The sequence below is a fragment of the Staurois parvus genome, unplaced genomic scaffold (genome assembly GCF_062004578.1).
Source record: "Staurois parvus isolate SC_StPar_1 unplaced genomic scaffold, SC_StPar_1.0 ptg000137l, whole genome shotgun sequence".
NCBI classification, from domain to species: Eukaryota; Metazoa; Chordata; class Amphibia; order Anura; family Ranidae; genus Staurois; species Staurois parvus.
In genome coordinates, this window is record NW_028317933.1 from 736,000 (window position 1) to 757,793 (window position 21,794).

General features: G+C 44.4%; 1 protein-coding gene across 1 annotated transcript in view; it reads right to left on the reverse strand.

Moving 5' to 3' along the window:
• Positions 1-14,792, reverse strand: part of ZNF341 (zinc finger protein 341) — a 54,212-nt gene extending 39,420 nt beyond the window's left edge. The window contains exons 1-4 of the mRNA XM_089673227.1: positions 14,720-14,792; positions 9,929-10,039; positions 6,304-6,488; positions 1,612-1,761 (exon numbers count right to left, since the gene is read on the reverse strand). Of these exons, the coding sequence (XP_089529353.1) occupies positions 1,612-1,761; positions 6,304-6,488; positions 9,929-10,039; positions 14,720-14,750 (477 nt within the window). The 5' untranslated portion in view covers positions 14,751-14,792. The remainder of the gene's footprint in view (positions 1-1,611; positions 1,762-6,303; positions 6,489-9,928; positions 10,040-14,719) is intronic.
• Positions 14,793-21,794: the final 7,002 nt, after the last annotated feature.

Here is a 21,794-nt window from a genome sequence, read left to right on the forward strand (position 1 = left end):
ATATGGGGGATGAATTACTATGGGGGAAGAATTACTATATGGGGGATGAATTACTATATGGGGGATGAATTACTATGGGGGATGAATTACTATATGGGGGATGAATTACTATGGGGGATGAATTACTATGTGGGGGATGAATTACTATGGGGGATGAATTACTATATGGGGGATGAATTACTATATGGGGGATGAATTACTATGGGGGATGAATTACTATATGGGGGATGAATTACTATGGGGGAAGAATTACTATATGGGGGATGAATTACTATATGGGGGATGAATTACTATGGGGGAAGAATTACTATATGGGGGATGAATTACTATGGGGGAAGAATTACTATATGGGGGATGAATTACTATGGGGGATGAATTACTATATGGGGGATGAATTACTATGGGGGATGAATTACTATGTGGGGGATGAATTACTATGTGGGGGATGAATTACTATGGGGGATGAATTACTATATGGGGGATGAATTACTATATGGGGGATGAATTACTATGGGGGATGAATTACTATATGGGGGATGAATTACTATATGGGGGATGAATTACTATGGGGGATGAATTACTATATGGGGGATGAATTACTATGGGGGATGAATTACTATATGGGGGATGTATTTTCAGTTTTAAAAATGTGGCTGTCAAAATAAATTTCAATTGTGGTTTTGGCGAGATTTGGCTCAGTTGAAAAAAAAGGTTGCCCACCACTGACCTAAGGCTATGATTGTGATTATGAAGATACACTGTGGCCCTGATTAACCCTTTGCTTACTGGGCCCTTAAACCCCCTTCATGACCAGAGTGCTTTTTGCAATATATGCAGTGTCGGATTTGTTATAAATGTTGCAATGGTTTTGCGGCTCCCAGTCTTTTTTTTCCCTTCGGAAACGGGTCCAAGTGGCTCTTTATGTCTTAAAGGTTGCAGACCCCTGGACTAGTGATTTAAATCGTGATTTAAATCAGTTTGATTTAAATCAAATCCACCCTGGTTAACACTATTAGTATCTGTTCTGTGATGGCTATTAGTTCACAGTGATCACAAGGTACAGAGCCAATCTGACTGGCTCTGTACATCGTGACTGTAATCTGAGCTGTCCAATGATAGTGAAGATCACAGGCATTCGTGGGCGCACTTGGCTGCCTCTGTGTTTTCTGAAGCGCCATTTATAAAAGGTACTCCAAAAATGCATATCCGCCTATTTGCCGTTTTTTGACAATACAGTGGTACCCAGGTTCTGAAGGAGCGATAACCTTTGTAATAAACGTTGTGAACTGTTTTCACATTTATTTTTATGGTACGAAATTACTAAAATATGATCTGATAGTAAAGCAGAAGACATTCCACATGCAGTTTTGTGAATTAGCCAGTGTGATATTTCTATAAACGCACAGTAAATTACATAACATGTAATAAAGCCTTTGTGAATTGACCAACAATGTGTCTGTTCTCAAGGAAAGTGAGAGTACAGCCCACAGCAGCCAGATCCTTTGCTTTGATCCTTTAACATACACTACAATACATGACAACTAAACTCTGATTGGTTGTTATAGGAAACACAGAAAGTCTAGTGGTCATGAATGGTGCACATGCTGTTACCTGTACAGGAGCAGGGGCAGGAGGCATCGGCTGGTCAAGTGAGGTAAGAGCAGACATTGCAGACAGCAAGACCTCATCATTCACCAAAACATTACCCTGTACCAGAGTCTGGATAAGCGGTGAGGGGGGAACAGCAATGTATGTGGAGATCTGTAGGAAAAGGAATAAAGATCAGCCTTAGGAAAAGGAATAAAGCAATAAAGATCAGATCAGTGGTGAGTTTTCTGTTTCCTACCTATTGGCACAAATTGTCATGTTAAAGTGATATTACAGGTAATTTAAGAAAAAATAAACATAACAAACATATCATACTTAGCACACCCCTTATGAATACGTGCTATTGCACGAAACGCGTAGAAGAGGAGCTATACGCGGTGACGTCACGCCACCAAGACCACGAGGAGGTCCGGCGGCCATCTTTAAATCTCTATATGGGTCAGTGACAGCCAGGGGCGGACTGACCATTTGGGAACTCGGGCACTTCCCGAGGGCACTGGGTCAGTAGGGGGCCCCATGAGATGCCCCTGATACCTTTCATAGGCTTTTTGGGGTGTGGTTTGAATGTGGAGCAAGGACACAGGGGCCCCATGATCTCCTATTGCCCAGGGGCCCCATGAGTTGTCAGTCCGCCCCTGGTGACAGCTCATTTACTTTATGCTTGTTATACTGTTACCTACAATAAACGTAAATTATTTAGAAGTACTACACTATGGGCATTCTTCTTTCTGGCTCTGTATGAGCCAACATCACCTTAGAGCCCATTTCCGGAGGACGGCAGTGGTGTGTGGCAGATTACCTGGAGGGAGGGGATCTCTTGGACCTGACCAGGCTGCTGATTACCTTTAAGGGAGACCTCCGGCCCATTATCTTATACATTGCGTATTATGATTGTCTATCTGGTGAGTGTGCAGTCTTAACATTCCTTTCTGGCACATCACCTGAATGATTATTTGCAGCACACAGATCACCTATTAGAGACTATCTTGATGATCTTTCACCATTATTTTTGGACTTTATATGGTCCTAATCAGTGGTGTCTCGCAATATATTATATTTATAGTGCTCAATATTGTCACTTATATGTCACATATACAGCACTTTATGCAGATTGTTTTTGATGTGAACTGCACTAAGTCACTTTATGGGCACTTTATTAAGTTCTTTCATTATCACTGATTGACGTTCTTGTGATATTAGTATACAATACTTTTAGCGCTGCACCTTTGTGTTTTATATATCATACTTACCTGCTCTGTGTAATGGATTTTCACAGAGCAGCCCCAATCCTCCTCTTCTCTAGACCCCCACTGGCACTGCTGTCCCCTCCCTCCTGCTAAGTGCCCCCATAGTAAGCAGCTTACTATGGGGCACCCAAGCAGGCTTGCTCCCGAGCCACTGCTCTGTATGTCCATTCATACACAGAGCTATGACTGAGCCCTGCCCCCTCTCTCTCCTCACTGGCTGTGATTAACAGCAGTGGTAGCCAATGAGAAGGGAGAGTCCTCGGAGAGCCGAGGCTCTCATGCACATTGCTGAATCATGATGGGGATCAGGTAAGTATTGAGGGGGCTGAGAGGGCTGCTTCACACAGAAGGTTTTTTTTACCTTCATGCATAGAATGCATGAAAGTAAAAAGAACCTTGAGCCTTTACAACTACTTTAAGTGAAGCAAAGCGTTTTCAGTGATTGCACATTTTTAGTTATTATTACAATATTTACTTATAAGCCGAAATACAGACAAATATAAAAAAGTGGGAAGGGCTTATGGGTACAATGGTGAACAAAGCACACATCACAATATTGAATGACTCTCATAATAAATTCTCCATAAATTGGCAACCCTGAGTGTCCTTATTGTGGACCCTGCCTCTTTGTTAGACTGCATGTGGCATGTTAACCCAGATTTACACTTCGTGAGCTTTTGGCGGTGCACCCTGGCAAAAGATTTATTTTCTTTCCCTATTTCCTTCTCTTTTTTTTTTTTTGCCTTTTATCTCCCTTTGCCACATGTGCCCTGGTGTACATTTTGTGGGTGCAGTAAGGGGTAATTGTAACAAAACGTTGCACTGTTATCTTTTTACTTTCGATTTTTTTAAAGTGTCAACAAATTTCCTGAAACTTCACAAACTCTATACAATGCGGTGGCATGCAGTATGGCGAGTTGCGCTGCGTAAAAATGCGTACATGCTGCAGTACATGCCACCACTCATGTATGGTGTGAACAGGGCACACAGGTAACAAGGTATTTGCCCTTTAGTCGGGGTAGATCAATGCAGATCAAAACAGCTCAAGCAACATGGTGTAAATGTGCCCTTACAGTATTAAAACCTGGGAAGTGGTATGACCACCAGGCAACTAGCATTTCGTGTCATTAACCGCTTGCCCACCACCCTATAGTAGAACTACTGCTACAGGGCGGCAGGGCTGCGCAAAATCACACACATATATATATATATATATATATATATATATATATATATATACACGTGATTTGTATTTCCGGGTATGTGGCGTGTGCACGCCGCCCTACCTGCGCCGCCATTGGCGGCTAGGGATGTCAATCACCGGGTCCCAGCCAGAGATTCCATGCCGGCACCGGGCGATCGCCGAGTAAAGCTGACGGGGGAGACCTGTGTGTAAACAACAAAGTTCTCTCTCCTGCCAGCAAAAGACATGCTGCTTTGTATTTCTCTGCACAGCAATACAAAGCAGCATGTTGCCGTTGTAAAACACACACAGCACACATAGTAAAACACACACACACAGCACACAGTTAACCCTTTGATCGCCCCAGATGTTAACCCCTACCTGCCCAGTGCCATTAGTACAGTGTCAGTGCTTTTTATTAGCACTGATCATTGTATTGGTGTCACTGGGGATGACAGTGGCAGTTAGTCAGTTCCCCTCCCCCCCCAGTGTCAGAATGCCCACTGCATTCCTGCTATAAGTCGCTGATCGCCACCATTACTAGTATAAAAAAAAAATTCCATTTGTATACACTATAACTTGAAAGTTATAGTGTATACAAATGGAATTTTTTTTTTACAATTTACAGTATTGGGATTTTTTTTCAGCAGACGTGTAGCAGAATACATTTTGGCCTAAATTTATGACAAAACGTGATTTTTTAAATTATTTTAATGGATGTTTTATAGTACAAAGTCAAAAATATTGTTTTTTTTTTTTCAAAATTGTCGGTCTTTTTTTGTTTATAGCGCAAAAAAATCTAAAAACCGCAGAGGCGATCAAATACCACTGAAAGAAAGCTCTGTTTGTGGGAAGTACATACATTTTATTCGGGTGCAGCATTGCATGACCGCACAATTGTCAGTTAAAGTAACACAGCTCTGTATCGCAAAAAATGGCCTGGTCAGGAAGGGGGGTAAATCCTCTGGAGGGTTTGTAAAGGCATGTTTTTTTCCTAATAATAAACATGTTATACTCACCTATTCTGTCTAATGGTTTTGCACAGAATAGTCCCTAGTCTCTACTTCTCTGGTCCTCCACCGACGCTCCTGGCTGACGAACCCCCCCCCTTACCCACTGAATGCCCACCATAGCAAACCGCTTGTGAATTACAGCAGCGAGAGCCAATGGCGCGTGCTGCTGTGTCGGAGCCAATGAGGAAGGAGAGAGCCGAGAGAGCCACTGCATCGAGACTGGGCTCGAGGGGGGGGGGGGGTGTTAGGGGAGCTGCACACAGGAGGTTTTTTACCTTCAGGCAGAGAATGCATGAAGGTACAAAACCTTCAGCCTGTACAACCACTTTAGGGGTAGCTTATATCAGGGCTTAAAATTTCAAGTCCTGAGCTACTAGCCAGGCCTTAGAGTTACTCGCCACCAACAAACACGCACAGAGACACCTGTACACACACACAGACATGTACATACACACACACAGAAACATGTACACACACGCACAGAGACACATGTACACACACACACACATACAGACACATGTATACACACACAGGCACGTACAGACAGGCATACACACAGATACATGTACATACACAGAAATACACACTCATAGACACATGTACATACATACATACACAAACATGTACATACATACACAGACACATGTACACACAGACACATGTACACACAGACACACAAACATGTACATGCACACACACACACACACACACACACACACACACGTACAAACACACATACATGTACATACAGGCAGACACATGTACAGATACACACATGTACATATACACAGACACATGCACAATTGTACATGCATACACAGACACACACAAACACACACACACATGTACACGTACGTACACCCCCCCCCAATAAAAAGTTGCAGTACTTCGTTGTTCGCTCACAGAGCCGGGTACTGCACTCTAGGGGGAGGCAGAGAACCTTCCTTTTCTTTCACTGCACTCAACTAATGAGCAGTCTGATGGCACCCAGTGCCAATGACAGATCCGGCTGTAGCTCCTAGCCTGCTTAGCAAGACGGCCCTGGAGGACACACTCGCCCCCACCATAATTTCCACTCGCCATTGGCGAGCAGGCGAGTGGAAATTTCAAGCCCTGGCTTATATGTTTTTCATAATATATTTTATTTATTGCAGTAAAAAAAAAGTATGAAAGAGAAAATATAAAAATGAGAAAGCAACAAGAAGAATGAATTGAAGCCAACTGTTGAAATGATGATACAAAACACACTCACCTGCCTGTTAACTGGCGGCTGTTGCACGGAGCTGACAGGCGGTGTATAAACACTGTGGTTGCCCAGGGAGACAGATGCCAGGGAAGGTGCATTGCCATGGCACTGCTCCCGTTTGTGGATCATAAAAGCTGGCAAGGAGTTGAACTGTTTTTTACACTTCCCGCACAGAAAGACATCTTCATCATCTATAAGCAGATCAGAAATCAACATATACCTCCACTGTTATTATACATTTAACATTAGTTACATTGGTGGTATTGTGTGAGAACACTAGGAGCCTCTTCAGACTAAGGGGTGTATTATACACTGATCAAAAATATTAAAGGAACACTTTGAAAACGCATCAGATCTCAATGGGGAGAAATCTCCTGCTGATATGGACAGGGTAATGTGTTAGGAACATAAGGATGCTCCATTGTTTGATGGAAATTAAAATTTTCAACCTACAGAGGACTGAATTCAATGACACCCCAAATATCAAAGTGAAAAAATGATGCAGCAGGCAAGTCCATTTTGCTGAAATTTCATTGCAGCAACTCAGAACGGTCCTCAGAAGTTTGTATGGCCCCCACTTGCTTGTGTGCATGCCTGAGAATGTCGGGTCATGCTCCTAATGAGACGACAGATGGTGTTCTGGGGTATTTACTCCCAGATCTGGACCAGGGCATCACTGAGCTACTGGACAGTCTGAGGTGCAATTTGGCGATGGACCCAAACATGATGTCCCAGAGGTGTTCTATTGGATTTAGGTAAGGCGAGCGTGGGGGCCATTCAATGGTATCAATTCCTTCATCCTCCAGGAACTCTCCCATACTCTCGCCACATGAGGCCGGGCATTCTTGTGCAACAGGAGGAACCCAGGACCCACTGCACCAGCGTAGGGTCTGACAATGGGTCCAAGGATTTCATCCCGATACCTCATGGCAGTCAGGGTGCCATTGTCTAACCTGTAGAAGTCTGTGCGTCCTTTCATGGATATGCCTCCCCAGACCATCACTGACCCACCACCAAAACAGTCATGATGAACGATGTTACAGGCAACATAACGTTCTCCATGGCTTCTCCAGACCCTTTCCCGTCTGTCACATGTGCTCAGGGTGAATCTGCTCTCATCCGTGAAAAGCACAGGGCGCCAGTGGTGGACCTGCCAATTGTGGTATTTAATCACAATTGCCAATTGAGCTCTATGGTGCCTGGCAGTGAGCACAGGGCCCTCAGGCCACCCTCATGAAGTCTGTTTCTGATTGTTTGGTCAGAGACATTCACACCAGTGGCCTGCTGGAGGTCATTTTGTAGGGCTCTGGCAGTGCTCATCCTGTTCCTCCTTACAAAAGGAGCAGATACCGGTCCTGCTGATGGGATAAGGACCTTCTACGGCCTTGCCCAGTTCTCCTAGAGGAACTGCCTGTCTCCTGGAATCTCCTTCATGCTCTTGAGACTGTGCTGGGAGACACAGCAAACTTTCTGGCAATGGCACGTATTGATGTGCCATCCTGGAGGAGTTGGACTGCCTGTGCAACCTCTGTAGGGTCCAAGTATCGCCTCATGCTACCAGTAGTGATACTGACCCTAGCCAAACGCAAAACTAGTGAAAAACAGTCAGAAAAGATGAGTAGGGAAAAAATGTCAGTGGCCTCCACCTGTAAAACCATTTCTGTCTTGGGGGTCGTCTCATTGTTACCCATCTAGTGCACTTGTTGTTAATTTCTTCAGCTGAAACTGATTAACATCCCCCTCTGCTATTTAACTCAACGGATCAATATCCCAGAAGTTTACTTCACTTGATGCTAAACTCTGATTAAAAAGTGTTCCTTTAATTTTTTTGAGCAGTGCATATATGAGAAAAAAAAAAGAGGTTCAGGATAGTACCGTATTATGGCCGCTAGATGGAGCTGAGGATCGGTATTTGTTTCCTAGGCCCTTCAGCATCATCCAGTGGCCATAATGCGGTACTTTCATGAATCACTGTAACCTGTAGAGGAAATAGGAGAACATTCAACTTTGCCCCATTTGAACGAATTTACCCAAATTTTTGTGGACAAATAGCTGTACAATTTTTTTTATAGATCCATACATATACAAATGGTGCTAAATGTCGTGCTGATCTGGTAACGGTTCCCATTGGCTTAAGGGTGACACCTTAATAATATAGTGCCACTTTTAGCACCAACACATCTCAAAATGTGCAACTGAGGTGGAATTGTCCAAGGTGCCAGGACCTGGCTCACCTGCTGGTGGCACTGTGGTTCCCTGTGCGGAGGGTTGTAGTTTCAGTGTCCACCAGCGGATGTCTCCCAACAGCCAGCAGTTTCTACTAATCAGTCTCCACCTGATGCTGGCTGCTAGATAGTTGTTAAGTTCCTCCTCTACTTTTACACATCAAATCAGTGTTTTTCTTTGCTTTGCTAGTCAGATGCTGTTTGCCATTTATCCTGCTCCTGATCTTGCCCTGCATCCTGTATTCTGCAGCCAGCTGCCTTATATCTGCTCCCCTTGTACCTGATTCCAGTCCTGGTTCCTTTCCTTGCATCTCCAGTATTCCCTATGACCTGTGTTCCTCATTTTGTATATATTGTATTATAGTTAGGGATTTTGTTCACTTCTATCTTCACAGTTGCTGTGTTTCCTGGTTTTTGGATGTCTTTTGTTTCGTTGTTAATACATTTACTATACTATATACAGTCTGGTCTCAGTTTCCTAAGTGTAACCACACAAGTCTGGCTGTCCTTGCTGCTTATTTCTGACACAGGAACACGAGCTTCTCCCAACCTCTCCCACCACCCACAGAAGCCAATTGGCACCATTGGTCATCCCTGTTCAATGCCTCCTGACTGTATTGCAGAACAAATCTCTCAGTGTCACATGCAGGTGCGGACCGACCATTTGGAAACTTGGGCACTGCCCGAGGGCCCAGGGTCAGTAGGGGGCCCCATGAGATGCCCCTGGTACCTTTTTCATAGGCTTTTTTCAGTTTGGGCAAGGACACAGGGGCCCCATGATCCCCTGTTGCCCGGGGGCCCCATGAGTTGTCAGTCCACCCCTGGTCACATGTTACCAGATTGAGCCTCTGCAGCCATCACTCCACCTAATGAAATAGGAAGCCAACCAGTAGGCTCATTGGACCCAATTATATGTAACTTTTACAAATTATTTTTAAATGCAAAGGTTTTTAAAAGCATAGTCCCCCTACAACCAAGGAGCCCCATTACTAAGGCTGGCCATATACTCTTAGATTTCTCTTGTTCAGTCCTGTTAAACAGTGTGGATGGAGGACCTCCTCACACACACCAGCTATTATAATCTGACAGCCAGCACCCATGGCTTTCAGAATACCTGAACAGTGACTGCATCTAATTTGTTGCAGTCACTCTTCCGCCAACAATTTTCTGCCTGCCTCCTTTGAGATTGCAGGATGTCGGGTAGAGTGGTTCTTCAGGAGACAGCCAAATTTGGCTCTTATCTATGGGCAGCTTAACCGATAAATAACTGAGCTCTGTGAACAATGGTTTGGCTTATGAATTAATGCATGTCTAGTGACCATTTAAGAAGCAATTTGGCTATATTTAAAAGGAGTCTCAAATATCTTCTGGCCTTCAAATGAAGAGAAAATGCTTTTATTTCATACCGAGTCCTTGGATTGGTCCAGTGCTGCTGACATTCTGAGCGCTGGGGTCAGATACTCCACCTTGACCATCAAGTAAAGACTGAACTGCTAACACTGTCTGATTGTCCATGCCTGGAGGAAAAGAAAGATGGTTGTCAGATTCCACCACAGGTGTCCGGGTGGGATACATTATGGAAGCTGTGTGATACGTCTGGTTCTGTGCACAGTAAATATCCCCTTATTATTTGGTTTTGCAGACATATGACACTTATGCGCAAGCACCTGTTTGGAATTTACATCCGACAGTAGGGAAGATATCCATTCGGCTATCAACCATCATTTACCAACAAGGCCAAGGAAACCTGTACTGAGGAAATATGAGGACTGCCATTGCAGGTCCCTTCTTTTAAGATACTAGTTGCCTGGCTATGAGGCTGATTCATAAACTTCAAGACTTTCTGAGTTACAGACTTCAAACAAGGATGCAACCCACAAGTTCAGACTTTACTTTGATTCTACTTGATGCATGCTTGTTGTGGGTCAATAAATTAGAAAGTCCTGAAAGCAGTACTGGCCAGGCAACTAGCCTTTCAGATGAGACATCAGCAATGGCTGTCCCGATATGTCTACCAGTACAGGTTTCTTTTCACCACAGGAGAAACCAACGTAATGTCCCAGTTAGTTGTACCAGGGGGTAAAAAATAGATGAGGTTCAGCCAACAGCAGAGGTCCACCTTTCAGTTATTGAACTTCAAAAAATGTAGAACTGCAGGCTGGAACAAGGTAAGGGTAAGAGGACTACAATACCCAGAATCCTAGGCATAACGCACATGCTCAGTGAGGTCACAGCTTCCGCCCATTGCGTTTCAACACAAATTACGTAATCAAGGGCACTGATGATGTAATTTGTGATTAAACTCGTTGGGTGGAGAAAGAAGCCGTGACACCACTCCATATGCGCGTTATGCTGAGGATTATGGGTAATGTAGTTTTGGATCCCATTTTAAACTCTACATCTATGTAAGTGTTTTTAACTTGTTTTAACTAAACATATCGATTGGATCTACACTATTTGGAGCTGTTTTATATTTACATGCTTCTGTCACTACTGTGCGGATGCACAGCTGATGTTGGTGCCATTTTTGGAGTATTCATAGTATCCATTTATCCTTCCATGAGCACATTCTGGCTCCTCATATGAGAGTCTCACTTCATTTGGTAAGCCTCAGTATTTGCTGGTGGTGGACATGTGATGATTATATTTTGAAGAGGATTACAGTGCACTCATTATTTTGCTGTGGTTCACATAGCTTGGAAGTTGTGGACTATACTATATGAACTTTGGGTTGTTCCACTATTAGCTATATTATTTATTTTTCATATTGACATCTGTACTAATGTATGAGCTGATGTAATACATACTGTATCCTATATTTATGTGCTGGCTGCTTTTTCACTTTTTTTTCTACAGTGCAGTGGTTATATACAGTATACACAAGGGTAAGAGAAGGATGACAAGTTTGAAAACCTTCTTCTACGAAAAAAATGTGCTTCCCGCTGTCAGAAGACCTTGTTACAGCCCCACAGGGTAGTTCTAGAACAGGGGTGGGCAAACATTTTGACTTGAGGGCCGCAATGGGTTCATATATTGGACCCGGGGGCCTGACCAAGAGTAGATGAATGATGTGTATGTGTCATCCATAGTAAGTATAGTAATATTCCCCCATAGTAAGCATAGTAATTCATCCCCCATATAGTAATTCATCCCCCATAGTAATTCATCCCCCATATAGTAATTCATCCCCCATATAGTAATTCATCCCCCATAGTAATTCATCCCCCATATAGTAATTCATCCCCAATAGTAATTCATCCCCCATATAGTAATTCATCCCCCATACAGTAATTCATCCCCAATAGTAATTCATCCCCCATAGTAATTCATCCCCCATAGTAATTCATCCCCCATATAGTAATTCCTCCCCCATAGTAATTCATCCCCCATAGTAATTTATCCCCCATATAGTAATTCATCCCCCATAGTAATTCATCCCCCATATAGTAATTCATCCCCCATATAGTAATTCATCCCCCCTATAGTAATTCATTCCCCATATTAATTCATCCCCCATATTAAGCCCCCAAGTCCCCCCTGTGTCAATTTACTTACCTTTGCTCCGCGCGTTCCTCTCGCCGTGTTCCCGCGCCATTCCGGTCTTCAGGGCGGACTGTGAGAGGAGCCTAGCTCCCCTCATGTTCGTCACGCTGCCCCACCTACACACATCCTGACAGCCATCCTGACAGTATCACGCTCCGCGGGCCGGATTAAAAGGTCCGCCGGGCCGTATATGGCCCGCGGGCCATAGTTTGCCCATTGCTGTTCTAGAAGGTCTGGTCATTACCAAAACTGTTGCCTGAGGTCACCATGAATTTCATTTCAAGTGTAAATCTGTGGGTTCGATCAAGGTGACGGTGAGAAAAGGATGAAAGGTTTGAGATTCTGTGTGTACAAACAAGGTGTGCTTCCTCCTGTCAGAAGACCTTGTTGCAGCCCCCAGAGTAGTTCTACAAGGCCTGGTCCTCGCCAAACTGTTGATCGAGATCGCCACGTATTTCATTAAGTGTAGATCAGTAGGTTCGATCAAGGTGAGGGTGAGAAAAGGATGAAAGGTTTGAGATTCTTCATGTACAAACAAGGTGTGCTTCCTCCTGTCAGAAGACCTTGTTGCAGCCCCCAGAGTAGTTCTACAAGGCCTGGTCCTCGCCAAACTGTTGATCGAGATCGCCACGTATTTCATTAAGTGTAGATCAGTGGGTTCGATCAAGGTGAGGGTGAGAAAAGGATGAAAGGTTTGAGATTCTTTGTGTACAAACAAGGTGTGCTTAATCCTGTCAGAAGACCTTGTTGCAGCCCCAGAGTAGTTCTACAAGGCCTGGTCCTCACCAAACTGTTGATCGAGGTCACCACGTATTTCATTAAGTGTAGATCAGTGGGTTCGATCAAGGTGAGGGTAAGAAAAGGATGATAAGTTTGAGAATCATCTTGTACAAACAAGGTGTGCCTTCTGCTGTTAGAAGACCTTGTTACGGCCCCCTAGAGTAGTTCTACAAGACCTGATCCTCTTCGAACAGTTTTCTGAGGTCATCAAATCAGGTGCAGGACTAAACCAAGTAGGGCAACTATAAAAGAATTCTGGTAATTACACTGTTAGATCTGCATAATACAAGGGCACAGCAGGGAGAATTCCTCCATCCGGGTCCAGTCATAAGCATCCTAGCAACCAAAGATGCTGTGTGGCCCACCCTCCAGTGTACTAGCAACCAATGAATAGCCCCACAGTGTAATTGGTTGCTAGGATGCTGGCGACCAGGCCATTGTCAGCTTCCTAGCAATCAAAAGGGAAGAAGAGGCAACAATGGGACAAGGACACTTGCTGGAGATCGTAGTTGCTTTTGTTTGGGCGATATGCAGAAGCAGCCACCTAAGGAACTAATCAACGTAGGCATGCTGCTGATGGCATTGATTTTATTTCTCACTGCAAAGAAAAGCCCTCTGTATTTTGGGAACATTTAAACTCTATGATTAAGCACATAACATGAGTAAGCGATCCCATAGCTCACGTGCCGTTTCATGGAATTCATAAAGAAGTTGTTGTTATTTGCCAGTGTACCACCATCCACTTTTTTTGAAACACTGTTGACAACTACTCCTTTCCCCTAGGTCAGATAGCATGCAAGACTATCTGCACCCCACTTCCATTGTCCAAACCGGAAGGGCTGCAGCTCCTGATCCTCTGAAGATCATCCGGAACTCATCAACCAAACAGTCAATATGTGCTCACATGTCCGAGTCATACAGAACATCCATGGAACCACCTCTGAAGTCCATAGTCCATCTCTAATGTCTATCTATGGGATCTCTGACATCCATCGAACCATGTCTGATGTCCATGGACTATCTCTAATGTCTATGGTGTGGAGCCACCTCTGACATCCATAGACTATTTCTAATGTCTTTGGAGCCACCTCTGACGTCTGTGGAGCCACCTCTAACATTTGTGGAGCCACTTCTGATGTCCACGGAACCACTTCTGATACACATGAAGCAATGACTGATGTCAGTGGAACCACCATGGTGGCCCATGGTGCCACCTCTGACGTCCATAGACTATCTCTAATGTTTATGGAGCCACCTCTGACATCCATGGAGCCACCTCTGACATCCATGGAGCCACCTCTGACATCCATGGAGCCACCTCAGATGTCCATGGACTATCTCTAATGTCTATGGAGCCACTTCTGACATCCATGGAGCCACCTCTGATGTCCATAGAACCACCTCTGACATCCATGGAACCATGTCTGATGTGCATGGACAGCTATTTTATAATCAGAATGTGGATCCAGCAGTATTTGGAAGTTTGTGTCTGGAGGGAATACAACATTTGCACACACTGTCAGATGATGCCATACATATCAGTGGTGAGGGATGGCAGTCATGTAGTGATCTCCTCTGCTGACATCTGATGTACAGGACAGAGGTGATCATCACACAGACCAGGTGGCTCTTCCACTTCTCCACCCTGCCCCCTCCGCCCAACAATGGCGGCTCTTCCCGGATCCTGCCCCCCTCTGCTACACCTAACAACCCCCCAGAGCTCTTCCCGCACACCCCCTCCTCCGGCTCTTCTCCCCCCGGGCTCCCCTCCCGCCGCGGAATCCGGACCTCACACCCCACGTACAGCGCTACGGCCATCAGCCGCGCTCCTCCCGTCCACACATCGCCAGCACCCATTACACTCCGCATTTTACCTTCAAAAGCCTCAAATATCGCTTGCGCCATCTTGCAGGCTGCAGATATCCTAAGAGCAGCATTATGGGAAATGTCCCATTCGTGTCATCACAAGAGTGACCGGCAGAGGGCGGCAGAGCTCACTCCTATATACATGGCTATAGGGACCTGCAGGATTTATATATATATTTATGGAATTATAGTATATATAATAATACTGGTTTTTATGTATTTTATATTTGTACGTATTTTATAGATAATTTTATAGATTTTTCTTTTGAGGTGGGTTGGATCATTCCTAACCAACATAGATATATGGATTTATAATATATTACTAATATTTATATATTATATATATAATTTATGTGTTATATATATATATATATATATATATATATATATATATATATATATATATATAAAATTTAGGTTTATAAATATATACTACATTTTTTTGGGGGGTGGTCCTTCCTAACCAATATAGGTATATGGATTTATTTATATTTATATATATTATTATAAATATATATTTTATATATACAGTGAAGGAAATAAGTATTTGATCCCCTGCTGCTTTTGAATGTTTGCCCACTCACAAAGAAATGATCAGTCTAAAAATCAAATGGTAGGTGTATCAGTGCATAATCAGTGCATCATTTGTTAGACATGCATTTCTTTTGAATTTTTTGTTGCTATTCTGTCTCTCGGTGTTAGGGCTCGTTCACACTTGGCTGTTTTACCAACGCTTGCCAAACGCCCCTATAGCGTTTGGCAAGCGTTGGTCTGGCGTTTGCGGAGTGTTTTTTAACGCTCGGCAAACGCTCCGCAAACGGTTTAGCGGAGGTTGCTAGGAGTTTGCAGAGCGTTAAAAACGCCCCACAAACGCCTATAATGCAGTTTGAATGGTGTTACCGCTCCGCAAATGCCCTGCAACCACATCGCAAACGCCAGCCGGGCATTTGCGGAGCGGCACCATAGACTAGAATAGGAGGCTTCAACGCCTCCTGACTCGACCAGAGGCATCCGTTTTGACACAACATGACGCAAACGCTCCCATTAGAACAGCACCATGTGCTGTAATGTGCAGAATTGGCAGAGGCATTTGGGAAGCGGTACAAATGCTTCCCAAACGCCTCTCTGCCGCCTGCACACAACGCTAGTGTGAACGTAGCCTTACAATACACCTACCATTTGATTTTTAGACTGATGATTTCTTTCTGTGTGGGCAAACATTCAAAATTAACAGGGGATCAAATACTTATTTCCTTCACTGTATATATATATTTATATATTTTTACAGTGCTTTGAAAAATTCATACTCCTTGAAATTTTCCACATTTTGTCATGTTACAACCAAAACCATAAATGTATTTTATTGGGATTTTATGTGATAGACCAACACAAAGTGGCATATAATTGTGAAGTGGAAGGAAAATGATAAATGGTTTTAAAAATGTTTAACAAATAAATATTTGAAAAGTGTGGTGTGCATTTGTATTCAGCCCCCTTTACTCTGATACACCTAACTAAAATCTAGTGGAACCAATTGTCTTCAGAAGTCACCTAATTAGTAAATAGAGTCCACCTGTGTGGATCTCGGTATAAATACACCTGTTCTGTGCAGCCCTCAGAGGTTTGTTAGAGAACATTAGTGAATAAACAGCGTCATGAAGGCCAAAGAACACACCAAACAGGTCAGGGATTAAATTGTGAAGTTGAACACAGGGTTAGGTTATAAAAAAAATCTCAAGCTTTGAACATCTCATGGAGCACTGTTCAATCCATCATCCGAAAATGGAAAGAGTATGGTACAACTGCAAACCTACCAAGACATGGCCGTCCACCTAAACTGACAGGCCGAGCAAAGCATACAAGTAATTCAACAAAACAATGGCTGCAACAGCACAGAATACGCCTTCTGGAGTGGCCCAGTCAGAGTCCTGACCTCAACCCGATTGAAATGCTGTGGCATGACCTTAACCTCCCTGGCGGTATTCCCGAGTGTAGCTCGGGGTAACATTTCAGTACCAAAAGCGGTAACCCCGAGCTACACTCGGGAATACCATGCGGCGCTGCTCCGGCATGTGTTCTTCACTTACCTTACCCTGCGCTCCCACGATGTGTCCCCTGCAGCGTCCCCGGCCATCTCCTCCGGCCGATGCCGGCATCCGGCTTCTGTGTCCTGTCCCTGTGACGTCGGGACGTACGGGAGCCGCCAGCGGCGGGAAATGTAAAAATTTTAAAAAATGTCATTTTTTTTTTTTTCATTTTACACAGTAAAACATTGCTGTTTCAACCTATTTCACATACATTTTGTCCCGAGTGCTTTGTCCGGCGCCCTGCCTGTATTTTGTCTGTTCTTTCTGCCTGGAAACTGAGAAATGTCCATGGCGTCCAAAAAGTGTCCCTTTAGGTCAAAAGCATTTTAGACCGGCTAGAGAACAGCGATAGTAAATCAGAACCACTTGCAGAATTGAGTGATAATGATTCGTGGGGGAAATTCGTCATCAGAAACTGAAAACGATTTTGCGACTGAGCTCAGCAATGTGCGAACTTGGCGCTATATTTCACATTTCAGTGTTTTTGGTTTGATTATATTATTGAATTAAATTTTTTATTATTTTTATATTATTTTTATGATTATTTATTAAATTATAATTTATGATTTTGTGTTTCAAATTTTATCATACCCGGGATGTTTACTAGACTCTTGTTCGGACAGATTTCAGTGAGTTTTTCCTAAAAATTACAGCCTACAATAAAAAAAATACATATTTCCATGCAAAAAAATGGTACCGCTTTCAGCACCAAAAATCTGAAATAATCATACCGCCGAGGAGGTTAAGAGAGCGATTCACACCAGACATCCCAAGAATATTGCTACACTGAAACAGTTTTGTGAAGAGGAGTGGTCCAAAATGACTCCAGATCGTTGTGCAGGTTTGATCTGCAACTACAGGAAACGTTTGGTTGCGGTTATTGCTGCCAAAGGAGGGTCAACCAGTTATTAAGTCCAAAGGTTCACATACTTTTTCCTCCCTGCACTGTGAATGTTTACATGTTATGTGCAATTAAACCATGGCAACATCTAATGTTTGTGTAGTATTATGTTCAGCAGACTGTATTCTTCTATTGTTGTGACTTAGATGACGTTCAGAGCACATTTTATGCCCAATTCATGCAAAACTCCATGTAATCCCAAGGGGTTCACATACTTTTTCTTGCAACTGTATCTGGTCTCCCCGGACCCTGCACTCACTATATCTGGTCTCCCCGGACCCTGCACTCACTATATCTGGTCTCCCCGGACCCTGCATTCATTATATCTGGTCTCCCCGGACCCTGCATTCACTATATCTGGTCTCCCCGGACCCTGCATTCACTATATCTGGTCTCCCAGGACCCTGCATTCACTATATCTGGTCTCCCACAGTACACACAACATGGAAATGCAATTATTGTACTAAATATAAACTGCTAAATTACTTTTCTCATCAGAAGTTAGAGCAGTCTTGTGACTTCTATCAGTGTCCAGCCAAGCACTAGCTAAAGCTTATAGGAGGAGTTATCTTTCTGCTCTAGGAGAATGCAGATCCCCTGCCCTCTGTCTGGACAGTGCTGATTGACCCTGTACTGTACACATGCACTGTCTCAAGGAAAAAAAAAACCTTTCTAGCAATACATACCAAACTGAGCATGTGCAAAATGCCTACGGTTCAATCTGTCTTATCAGGAGATAAGAGGTGGTCGCTTAAACAAGGGGAGGATCAGAGAAGTCAGGATCAAACATCCTTTTTACACAATGCAGAGGATTAACCCCTTAGGTTCCACAGTGAGTATAACAAGCATGCTTTACTGCATATACAGACTGATTTTACTGTTGTGGGTTTAGTAACACTTTAATACGTAATGCACAGGTGGGGCAGGGGCCATGTCATGTGTACGATTTTGCTGCTGCCAACACAATACCGCCAGCAGAATCACCAAGGAGAGGCGTCCATACACCTTAAAATGTTACTAAACCCCGGACCCTGCATTCACTATATCTGGTCTCACACAGTACACAGAACATGGAAATGCAATTATTTTAGTAAATATAAACTGCTAAAACCATTTCTCATCAGCAGTTAGAGCAGTCTTGTGACTTCTATCAGTGTTCAGCAGAGCACTAGTTAAAGCTTGTAGGAGGCGTTTTCATTCTCCTCTGATTGCAGGACCCTATGTCTGGACAGTGCTGATTGGCCCTGTGCTGATCACATGTACTCTCCCAAGAAAAATAAAAACCTCACTAGCAATACACACCAAACTGAGCATGTGCAGAGTGACTCCACACAATATGTCTTATCAGCAGATAAAAGGGGGACATTGGAAGAAGAGGGGGATCAGAGAAGACAGGATCAACCAGCCTTTTTACACAATGTGAGGATTAACCCCTTAGTTCCACAGTGAGTATAACAAGCATGCTTTACTGCATATACAGACTGATTGTACTGTAGCTCACGAATGTCCATTTTGATGCTCAAAATAACAATACTCATATAATAAAAAAATGTATATATACACAAACATAAGCGATGAATGATCAAATGGATAAACAGTCCAAAGTGAAATATCCTGTGGAATATAACAATGTGTCCTTAAAGATCCTTAAAGACCTAGGTAAGAGGTGGGTCCCTTTGATAACGCGCATGTGCACGAAACGCGTCAGGGAGGAGCCTACATTCTGACGTCATTCCGCTGCATCCATTTCGATGGTCCAGCGGCTACCTTTGTAAGTGCCGGTGCTGTGTTTTATTTCCACGTGGTTTTGTCTGTCTATTATTCCAATAAATACTACACTATATGGCACTGTTTCCGGGCTCTGTATTGTGAGCATTTTTTCTAGGATCCCACATTGCAAGATCGCAGGATTCTTTCATAGTGGATGGGACATACATTCCTCTGCGAGATTATTTGTTTCAAGGCGTTACATATTGCCATTTCTGGTGAGTGCATAGTGGTGGAGGATTATCACAGATGTCACTTCACGCTCATTGATCTTTAAGGACACATTGTTATATTCCACAGGATATTTCACTTTGGACTGTTTATTCATTTGATCATTCATCGCTTACGTTTGTGTATATATACATTTTTTCATTGTATGAGTTTTGTTATTTTGAGCATCACAATGGATGTTCATGAGCTATAGTATCTAGCACTGCACTGTTTGTATTCCTATTTATTTGTTTGTGGATGAAGGGGTTCACCATTTGTGCTAGCTGCTTCTCATTTGTTTCATGGCGCTCACTTGCTTTCACTTTTTTTAGTCTGATGGTACTGTTGTGGGTTTAGTAACACTTTTAATGGAATCGCATCCTTTCTGGCCTAAAACATGACTGAATCTGTGACGTGCAGCGAGCTGCAGGAACAGGGACACGTCATTTACGCCTAGGTGAGAATGGCAGCGAGGGCTGGAGGAAATTTTTTTAAAGAAAATAAACAAAAAAAACACAGTTTCTCATTGCGGGGGAAGGACTCGAAGGGAAGAACTCCCTTTTTGGGAGAGAAGGTCTGTTTTACCAAAACCGAACTCCTAGTTTCCCCCCCCCCCCCCCCAAGTCTTCGGTTTTAAAGGGATGAGGTGGCAACCCTATTCTCACTGGGGGAAGGAGGGGTGAGGACAGGGGGCACTACCACTGGGGGAGGGACAGTGTGAGGACAGGGGGCACTACCACTGGTGGAGGAGAGAGAGGGGGGAGTGAGGACAGGGGGCACTACCTCTGGGGGAGGAGAGAGAGGGGGGAGTGAGGACAGGGGGCACTACCACTGGGGGAGGAGAGAGAGGGCGGAGTGAGGACAGGGGGCACTACCACTGGGGGAGGAGAGAGAGGGGGGAGTGAGGACAGGGGGCACTACCACTGGGGGAGGAGAGAGAGGGGGGAGTGAGGACAGGGGGCACTACCACTGGGGGAGGGACAGTGTGAGGACAGGGGGCACTACTACTATGGGAGGGACAGTGTGAGGACAGGGGGCACTACCATTGGGGGAGGGGCAGTGTGAGGACAGGGGGCACTACCACTGGGGGAGGAGAGAGAGGGGGGAGTGAGGACAGGGGGCACTACCACTGGGGGAGGGACAGTGTGAGGACAGGGGGCACTACCACTGGGGGAGGGACAGTGTGAAGACAGGGGGCACTACCATTGGGGGAGGGGCAGTGTGAGGACAGGGGGCACTACCACTGGGGGAGGAGAGAGAGGGGGGAGTGAGGACAGGGGGCACTACCACTGGGGGGGGGGGAGGCAACAACGCCACCATCAGCCCCACCTCGCAAGCCAGAGTACTAGGTGTCATTCTAGACTCCAATCTGTCTTTCCAGCCCCAGATCCAATCGCTGACAAATTCATGTAGACTCCACCTCCGCAACATCTCCAAAATACGTCCGTTCCTAACTCCAGAAACTAAAAAGCAACTCATTCACTCCCTCATTATATCACGACTTGACTACTGTAACTCCCTCCTCGCCGGCCTACCCCAACACAGGCTATCACCGCTTCAGTCTATCCTGAATTCTGCGGCCAGACTCATCCACCTTACTAACCGCTCCGTATCCGCCACCCCCCTCTGCCAATCCCTCCACTGGCTTCCGATTGCCCAACGCATAAAATTCAAAATACTAACACTGACGTGCAAAGCTGTTCATAACACTGCCCCAAACTACATCACCGACCTGATATCCATCTACCACCCAACCCGTAATCTTCGCTCCTCACAAGACCTCCTACTTTCTAGCTCCCTGGTCTCCACCTCCCACACCCGACTGCAGGACTTCTCCAGGACTTCCCCCATCCTCTGAAACTCACTACCCCAATCCAACAGACTGTCACCTACCCTCCTCACCTTTAGGCGCACCCTGAAAACCCATCTCTTCAGAGAAGCCTACCCCGCCCTCACCTAACTGCTGATCTCCTCCGCTCTCCCCACCACTCCATCCCCCACAGCTATTTCCTCCTGTACCACTCTCCCCTCCCTCCTAGATTGTAAGCTCCAAGGAGCAGGGCCCTCGAACCCCTGGTGTATTTTATTGTATTGTTACTGTATTGTCTCATGTATTGT